Below are 10,043 nucleotides of genomic sequence, written 5' to 3'. Positions count from 1 at the left end.
TGGACTCTATAAGTGTCGTATACGTATAATTCACAGTATACATTCATGTACCATTGGATTGAATGTCTTAACTTATTCCTTATGTAGAATGGAGGTATAAAGATGCAGGACAGAGGGCATTGACCATGTGGGATTCATCGACCCACATCATGTAAACCCAACAATAATGCAATCCGATCAAAAAAGAACCGAGGACTATACATTGAAGTGTATTCTGGAGCTACAATTGAAGAAATACATACTTTTGCTCTACCACTTTGGGTATGTGTTTCCCTCCATGAATGTTCTACTTTTTTTGAGCAATACATAGTTAGAAATTATAACCAACTAACCTATGGTGACCTATGTGCAGTTATCACTGGATCCTCCTTGTCATTTAGCCAGACATTAGCAAGATCGTTGTCTTCGATTCACAAAATAATCCAAAAAAAAAATATCAACCCGTCATTGACTTGCTACAAAGGTAGAACCCGACCATTTCGTTATTGCTCTTGTAATATTTGATTTGATTGAATCTAAGTCTACTTACTGTAATAATCACACAAATGCAGAGTATACCTACGATACATCAAGAAGAGTGTTAGACACCAGCAATTCGCAAAAGAATGGATTATCCGACATGACTTTCTTTGTAGGAAGTAGGGCCTGGGAAATAATTTATGTGGTTTTTATGTAATAGAATTCATGCACGAATTCAATGGAGACGCGTCATACCAGGTGGTCAATGCTGAGGTATGTGACATACATCTTAATGACTGATTTTTAGGTCCAACATGTGTCCATAAGGATTGATTTATTCAATTTTTGAAATTGCAACTCCTCATGCTGCCTAGAGATCGACTCATGGTTATTGAAATCAACACACTTCAAGAACAACTTATCGAGTTCATCAATGACCAAGTCATCAGTCCAACTGGTGAGTTCCATGAATTTGGCTCCTCTCTCTCGTTACTTTCATCCAACAAGAAAAGGCAGAGTTCAGAACCTTCGATCGGCAAGAAACCTTAAACTCTTTTTCATTGTTGTAATGAATCCTCACATATATGCGGTGTATATATACTGTGATGAGACTTGATATTTTAGAAATAAAATTTATATGTGCTTGTATATATATGCTACGATAAAACTTAACGTCTCGTAAATTAAATTTATATGTGCGTGTCTATAAATATACCGTATACTATTGCCGGCAACGGCCAAATTTTGAAAATGCCACGGTATTAGCGGCAACCGTCACATTTTAAAAAGGGCAGGAAATACCTATTAGTGCCGATTGGTAAAAACAAACCGGCACTGATAATGATTTTCAGTGCCGGTTCCATACCTAGCACTAATAGTCTGTGACTATCAGTGCCGAGTAATCAGTATCAATTCAAAATCCGTCACTGATGGCAATTTTGAACCGACACTGATAAGGATATCTGCAGTAGTGCAGTATCCACTAGACCACGTTGGTGCACCCTCATAGGTTTCGTGCTGGCAAGTGATCACCCTCGAGATAGCCATCCCCACGGTTAAAGAGATTCACAGCCTTCACTAGCGTGCCACTTTGCCGGCTCCGGTATTGTGTGCTCCAACCACTCACAACCGACTGCGAACAGTAGCGGTGGAAGCGCCGATCATGGCATACCACAGCATCTCGGCATCCCGATATGATGCATGCGTCGGCATCGGCTCCAACACGCTGAAACAAGCACAATGAGGTTGAAATTTGGAGAAGAGATGGCTTTGGACGGATTGCAAGCCATGGCAGACGCAGTGAAGTTCATGGTCACGCTAGTTGTAGACATGTTCGGATAGGGCGGCTTTGACACTGTAAAGAACGCAAAGAGGTTTTGTGCTTTCGTTTCTTGCACATGGTTTGATATTCACGATATACAGCATGCCGGGTGGCACTGCTCTGTTTCTGAAAACAGGGAACCGGAGAGAGAGATACACGGAGCTAGGTACCGAGTTAGGTTTACTGGTGAGATCCTCTATTCTAATCCATACAAGCCGTGTATTTCTAATCTACTTGATTGTTTAACATGACACAAAGTTGGTATCAAGAAATGCCGGAGAAAATGAGAAATGCCCCGAGTAAGGTTTTGTACATTTGAGATGTGATTCCTCTTGAAATTCCTTTCATTCAAATCAGCATTCCAAAAATCTAGAAAAAATAAGAATAATTTCTTAGTTTGAATTTTGAGATCAATTGAACATTTTGTGATATTTGAGTTCCTTATCTAAATTATTCAAAATTTACAACTTGTAAAATTGTAAAATGTTTTAGATTCTTCTAATTTGCATGAATTTTTAAAATGATTAAAACAAAGGGTGCTACAACTGACAAGAGAACGAGCGGCGAGTGGAGGAGGATGGTGAAGGTGGCAATGTAGGAGTCAATGCAAGAGGTCTCCTTTTTATAGATTGGGAACTCTACTCATTAAGTTTCAGCTGGATCACAATCGTTTAGCAAAGGTGTTTGTAAGAAAGCTGGCGCATCCAAGAGCCACGTGCACCGCTCTACTACAGCAATTTTGTTTAGCACACAAGTGTGCAGCATTATTACTCTGTGAAAGGAACGGGGTTCGGCTTGTGGCTATGCTTGGGTTGGATGTTAGGTGGGACGTGGTGTGAAGTCATCTAGGCATTTCTGCTCGGGGGTTACTGTTCACCAATGGTTAGATGAAGCAGGTAATTGGGTGAAGCTGCGAGAACAAGTGGAGCTTATCCCATGTCAATGCCCAAAAATGTAATGCGGGCACAAAACCAAGACCATATATACCCACCTCTATTACGAGTAATTACCTACTCTATATGAGGATGCATAAAACATAATTGAAGTTAGACCAATAAGATACGAGCTAATTAATTTGAAGTCACCAAATAGTTTAAAGCTTCAATTTCCATGTCACCAGCATGTCTTAAAAGTCATTTGACTCATGTTTAAAAGATGCCACACAAAGTATGCATGTGTGGTCAGGGTAACTCAAATGTAGTGTTTTAGCTGTTTAATCACCACCATAAAAGTCTTGAAGAGTCTGGAATAGATAACTAATATATATAGGGTTATGTTATGGAGAAGGGGCAGGGCCGTAGCTGTGAAGGTTCCTACTGCTTCAATGTTTATTTCTTTTCACTTGCCTCTGATTATTCTTCTATATCTTCATTTTTGAGAAAGCTGTCATGTAATCAGTCGCACCTGCATAAGAGTAAAAAATTAGAGTAGTACTTCTGACATGCTAGATCACTGCAATTTTAAACAAAAACATTTCTGAAAGTGTTGTGCTAGTACAAGATTTGAGATCTTACCGCGCATAACTGGAGATTCGGATATCCACCCCAACCCCCTTATAGTCTTTGCAAGCTTTAATATGTACTCAGGCTTCCTCTTTCGTATATACCACTCCACTGTTTCCTCTGTAGTTCCAATTTCGTTCTAAGCAGTAAGAAAATTAATAAAAAGAACAATCAGTTTATGGGAGAATGAAAACAAGAAGACAACTTTGACCCAAAAAAAAACACAGGAAGACAACTAATTAAAAACCCCCTTCACTAAGAAGTGATGTTAATTTGTCCGAATTCAGTGAGATGAAATTTTGAACACAAAACTCTTTTATGTTATTTTTAAAAAGTATTAGAGCTGTAATCTTATGGAAGTTCTTTTTTTTTCAGAAATATCGCTTGCCTCATTTCCACATTTAAAGTTATTATGCATAGTAGAAAATATTTATGATCAAAATAAATGCTTGAAAAATTAGTGATGTTCTTGATTTCTCAATTTCACTAATGTGTTATTTTGACTTCTAGATGTTACTGTGGTATGTTCAGAAAAAGTTGGAAAACAGTAATATTATGAAAGTATTTTTTTCCAACAAATTCGCTCGTCTTATTTCACGTAGCAGAACTACATATTCAAGATGACATCTTTGGCCAAAGTCAATACAGTTAGACTGTGTCTGTATAGCTTTCTTTTCTACTGAAGAGAGTAGTTTCCAAACAATAGAACTGGGAACAATATAAGTAGGAACCAGAATAGGCATGCTTACCTTGTCACCCTTAAATTTTGGGTACTCTTCATCGTAATGAGCAACAATCTTGTTCCTGAGAAATAACACTGAGTCAAGCAAGTGATCATCCTTAATTTTCAGTTCCTGGTCGTTCCTGTCCACTGGTGGAGAAAACTGGTTCATGATTCCAAGGAGGACAAGAGAACTCTTCCTCATTAACATTCTTCCTCTTGGAGTACATGCGAAAGAGTCATTGTCCTTGTCCTTCCGTTCCACATCGAGATACCGAAATATCTCTCTTATAAATTGCATTTTGGTGGGCGCATCCCATATACCTGGTTGCCAAAGTAGGTCATAATATCTGCACCATGAGGACAGTATAAGTGAGCATAATGTAACTTGTAACAAGAAATATTTCTTTCAATTTGACAGAGGTGCTTGACTTACGTTACTGCTCCTTGTATCAAGAAATCAGCAAGTTCCCTCAGTTCTGTACTGACTTGGTGAGTGCCATAAAGGGTTTTGAGACAACGTCCAACTTCATTCCAGTGTGCTGCTTCTATATCTTCCCTTCTAGTTACTATGTACAGCAACGCATGCACAGCAAAAATGATTAGAAAAAGCAGAGATTCCAAATGTGAAACACAGCATTTTAAATTTTCTACTGTTTCTAATCAGCAGCAACACAGTATGTACTAGTCCCTATTATTTTGTAAATGACTACCCTGCAGTTAAACATCCACATATCTAGCTGTCGATATACTGAAAATATCTATGTTGGCCATTGAATCTATCATTATAGTTATTAGTACCAATGCTGTTTGAGAATATCTTAGAAGTTGTCAATTATTTCATTTTCATTGCTGGGTGCATATATGGTGAAAATGAGCTAGTTATTGAAAATGGTGCAAATTCTTCAAATATCGAATTGTACAGATTTGAAAATATTCTTAACAAAATGTCAGCTATAGTTGAGTTATTCTACACCTAAGCAAAATTTTGAGAATAAATTCAATCTTGTTTGCTAGATGCAAAAAAGACAAATTATTGGTGGATAGTGTGAACAGTATTTTTGTCCTTTGGTACTATTTTAACGTATAATTCATCTATTTTTGTGTCTCAAAAATGAGATTGGGTTTGTTAGAGAAAATTCTGCATGCATGTAGAACATCATATCACCCATAGCTGAGATCTTGAGAAGACGAATTTGCATTGTTTCACATGATATGCCCCCTTGCAGGGTCGAAGATACACCAACCATTATGAGAACTCAAGAATTTGCACGATCACTTTCTGATGAAAAAGTACCAAAAAGGTAGATGGTAATATTGATGTGGATGTAACCATATAATAATACTAATTTCTGACTTTCCAAGAAAATTGGCAGTACTTTAGAAGGATATGCTATAGTTACCGAGAGGGCGGTTCCTTTGGTCTTTCCTCATGTACTCATCCGAAAGCTCCATTTTGAAATTCCCCACCATTATTCGAGCCTCGCCATTCACCATCTGGAAAAATATATTATTCGGTTCGAGCATCACGGGAAACAATTGAATCTTATTGTTGCGTGCACTAGATGTAGCCCTGCCCTCGTAACAAGAGTTGATATAGTGGATCGCCGAGAATATTTCCCTATAAAGTATGTGTGTTAGATTTCCAGCAGAGAGTAATGGTAAACAGTAAAAAATTTAATGAATGATGATAGTTCATTTACATACCGAAACGCTTTGAAACCTAGCTCCGAAAAGCCACATAGGTATCCCCTCTCTACGTGAAACAGCTGTTCCTTCTCAAGCGAGCTGAGTGCATTGTCAAGATGATTGACCACAATATATGCCTTACTCTTGTCGCTAGGGTCCGGCCAAACACCGATCGACTCCAACAAGTTTGGGTGTTGACACTTGTTCAGCGTGTTGTGCATATTGTAAGCATCATTCAATGTTTTTCTTAATGCAATGCAGCGACTCCCTTCGCACCTAGCTCTGAATAGTGGTGTCCCTGGAATGCTGCTGCCCTCGATGATTAGCGTGCAACCTTGTTCAACTATCTCAATCTGCAAAGAAAACAAAACAAAATATCAACATGTTATAGCAAGCAAGCATATAGATGATAGATGCGTATATATGCTGCTTATGCTGGAGCAATAACTTACCGGACCATTTCCTGGGTTGCCAACCACTGGACCCCTGAAATGTACACATTAAACAAATGGTTAATACACATATATACGTGCTATGGGTTACCATGCCAACATCAGTACAATTACTAGAGATATGCAACATGAAAAGGCAATCACTCTGTTGAACAAGAAAGATATGAACAGAAGAATACAGATAAGTCCTCACACTAGATTATATATGACGCCGATGTATGCGATGAAGGGTGCATATCCGGTGAGAACGTACTAAATATTGCTAAAGCATGAAGGTAGGTATGGAAGTTTTTGAAAATTTTTGTAAAGAAATTAGAAGCATGAAGTTTTCTAAGGGTCCACAAAATTTGAAGAGCAACCTCAACTCAGTTTTGAGTTGTATTTAAAAAAGGGCAAAATCTGAGTTAATAGGGAAAGTGCATTGTGCATTATGTATTCCTCTTTTTTTTTTAAATTCACAAAGATACTAATGTATTTGCCCTTCAAATTTTGCATGTAAGTGGATCTGGGTCCTTCCCTATCTCCAGTAATATTTAACGAATTTTTGAAAACGTTTGGAGTCTACATTCTAAGCAATATAGTAGAAATATGTTAACATACGGTGTATTTACCATGACAAAATACTAATGACCTGCACTACGCACTTTGTCTCCGGGAATTCTAAGGACGATAGGAACTCAACTCATGTTATGTTTGTTCCATTGCTAATTAAGTGTACGACCATCGTCTGTTAGCTATATGTTCGACATAATGTTGTTCATGAAACGAGCTATATGTCACTTAGTTTGCAGTTCCATTGTCTTAACGAAATGCCAGTCAATTTTGTTGGTTCCGCTAGAGCTCTACTCACGCGAAACACCTAGACACGAGAACTCATGCAGGGAAAGGCTTTATGCCGTGCGAACTCACCTTGAAGAAACTCACGCGAACACAAGCTCTGCTGTAGACACTCACACGAGCACTTGCGGCGACATACGCCCTTTTCTTTTTTCTCTATTGATCACTCGGTGATTCGACAACTGATGATTACATGGCTTAAAAAGCCTCACGCACACACACTACTGAGCAACAACCTGCCCGGGTCACCTGCGCACGAAGCGCACAAGCCACTAACTCCATGCACTATGAGACTCACACGCACGATCCGCATGAATCGGTCCTCCGAGCTGACCACAAGCCACGCCTCTACGCCGGTTGTTCTCATGCACACATGCATGTATACACCACCAGCTTGCCACGCTAACACATGCAACACACGCATGTACTAACTAAATGACACAATCAACTCCCTAATCATGCGGCGGCAGCACTAATCGCATGACTCCATACAACTAACTCACAGCTTGCATGCAGCGCAACACACATCTGCCGATTGACTAGCACAGACTAGCTAGCTCCTATATGCAAGACTCTGGAAGCGCACGTACAAATACACATACGTGCATGCAACTAACACAAACAAACTAAACACAACTAGTCAAGATTAGTGCTAACAAATTTTCAATGTGGAGCGCAAAGGCAGACCAAGAACAATATGATGGAAATGACAACTAATGCAACGCCTTAGCATTTTCACTTTCATATGCAGTTTTTTCAAATGGAAACCTTTCAAGCAACACAAGAGTAGTAATAAGTGGGAAACATTCCAGCCTCACCCGATTAACCGTCTGGTATAGATGAGGTGTGTGTTGTGTGTCTATATATACGGTTGTGGGCAGGATTTTACGTTTGCGGGCATGATTTTACGGTTGCGGGAAGGATTTTACGGTTGCGGGCAAGATTTTACGTTTGCGGGATGCTTTGGATGGTTGGCTCGTCGGAGCCGTCGGGGTGCTAAATAACTATTCTTAGCGCAGGGAGTAGAATAGACAATATATATATATATATATATATATATATATATATATATATATATATATATATATATATATATATATATATATATATATATATATATATATATATATATATATATATATATAGACACACACACATTCATGGGGCACATCAAGTGAAAACCAACTAGTTTTTTTTAAAACTAAAACCTTTTTAGTTTTAGCCCACAGTAATCAACATGAAAAATCCCTCCAAAAAATTGATGATATGACTAGCTACGTTTGGAAGCATTGTATAAATTTCATGTTCAGATTCAATCGTGTCATGAGAAATGAAAAAGGAAAACACTTGACATTCTATAAATGTTAGAAAGCAAAGTCAGAACTTAGTAGTCACAGTGCATTGCTCTTTTTTCGTCTCTCCTACCTAATTTTGAGTTTATCCTTCAAATTTTAAACACTGATTCAATCTTCATGAACTACCTTCTCTGTTTGTTTGGGGTATTCGATGCTCAAAATAAAAGGTCTTCAAGTTTCTAAAAATTAGTTCATTTCTCTTGATACGATTTGTGTCACGAGAAATGAAAAGGAGAAATATTTGACAATCTATAAATGTTAAAGAGAAAGTCGAAATTTACTGTTCACAGTCAATTTATCTTTTTTTTTTTCTACCTCATTTTGAGTTTATCCTTCAAATTTTAAAGACTGGTTCGATCTTCGTGAACTACCTACTGTGTTTATTTTGGGTAATTTTCATACTGGTTTGACGCTCAAACTAAAAAGTCATCAAGTTTCCAAAAACTAATTGATTTTCATTTGATATGTCCCTATTCATATGGGGCCATATCAAGTGAAACCCTATGAGAGAGATCAATCATTAAACCCTTGCGCAAACGCAAATGCAAATGTTACCGCAAAAGTCATTTAGAAGCTGGGTAGTTCAGTTCAGGCCCAGCGAACGAAAGAATCGTCAAAGGACAGAGAAAACAACTGACCCTGAAGATTCAGCAGCCGGCTCCTTCCCTTTCCTGCTTCGGAAGCTCGTCATGAAAGCTGGAGCTTCTGCTTCGAGCTTGGGAGACAGGACAACAGCAGAGTGTTTCGTTGAGCTTGCCTTCAAGGAAATGGTGGTTGGTTGATGGTGGACAAACCTTCAACAATTGTGCTCGCATGAGATATAAATGTGTCATGGCACATGAAAATTTCCTTCGGACACTCATGCATAATCCATTGCTGGTACGTACCATACGACACATGTTCTAGATCCATCAGCTGTACAGATATTTACTTAACGCAGCTTTTCACATAAGGTGTTCAGCTCTTTTTGTACTTAAAATGGATGAATAAATTGTTTTCTTAGAGATATTTAACTGAAACGGTATAAATGGCATGGATGCATTTTCTAAAAGTAAATTAATGCACGGCGTGTAAAATAGGAAATTGCAAACAAATAATGCACACATAGAACCATATCAGCTTGTAAGCAAGCTCAATGCGCGCATCATATATTCTCGATGCTGATCGTGAGGACTGTGAAGAGGATTGTAAACCGTATAAGTTGTAAAATCTGACATTTAATTTGTTTTTTAGTTACGGTGCATAAGATGGCGGAGTGAAATTAAGACTCTGGTAAAAGTCCAGATAAATCCTTACAAAGATAAAGTCAATACAACACATATATACGTATCGAGACTACAAGCCAGGGTTTCTTAGCAGCTCCAGGTCTCTTGCACTGCATCAGCCGGTTGGGCGAACCCTCCATGATGGGCGCCAGTGTGCTGGTCCTGTGTGCCTGTTGGGTGAGGTGGATCCCGTCCGAACTTAAGCGGCACGCCGGGTTCGCGCAAGTACTCGTGCCCGGCGCGCTGCACATTGCATTGCGTTCATGTTGAAGTTGTATGCCCCATCCGCCCCGCAGCACACCTGGAGCAGTGAGCCCTCGTCGAACCCTGCGATTCAGAAAACATGTCAAATGTTATTAATTATACATGTGACAACTCAGCAATGAATTCTTAATTAGAACATTCGTCGTGACCACTTTGAGATTTGTGCACGGCATATCCA

General features: G+C 38.8%; 1 protein-coding gene across 1 annotated transcript; it reads right to left on the bottom strand.

Annotated features, from left to right (window-relative positions):
* Positions 1 to 3,140: 3,140 nt before the first annotated feature.
* On the bottom strand, positions 3,141 to 9,027 carry LOC133923788 (uncharacterized). The gene is made up of 8 exons (XM_062369043.1): positions 8,975 to 9,027; positions 6,145 to 6,178; positions 5,711 to 6,045; positions 5,407 to 5,624; positions 4,440 to 4,572; positions 4,032 to 4,353; positions 3,295 to 3,421; positions 3,141 to 3,184 (listed from the first exon to the last, which is right to left on the bottom strand). Exons 1-8 carry the CDS (start codon positions 9,025 to 9,027, stop codon positions 3,141 to 3,143), a joined length of 1,266 nt encoding a protein of 421 aa, XP_062225027.1.
* Between the last annotated feature and the right edge of the window lie 1,016 nt (positions 9,028 to 10,043).

This window comes from Phragmites australis, chromosome 7 (assembly GCF_958298935.1).
Source record: "Phragmites australis chromosome 7, lpPhrAust1.1, whole genome shotgun sequence".
Classification (NCBI taxonomy): Eukaryota; Viridiplantae; Streptophyta; class Magnoliopsida; order Poales; family Poaceae; genus Phragmites; species Phragmites australis.
The sequence above is the reverse complement of the archived record's forward strand: the minus strand, read 5'-3'. Positions and strand labels throughout refer to the sequence as shown.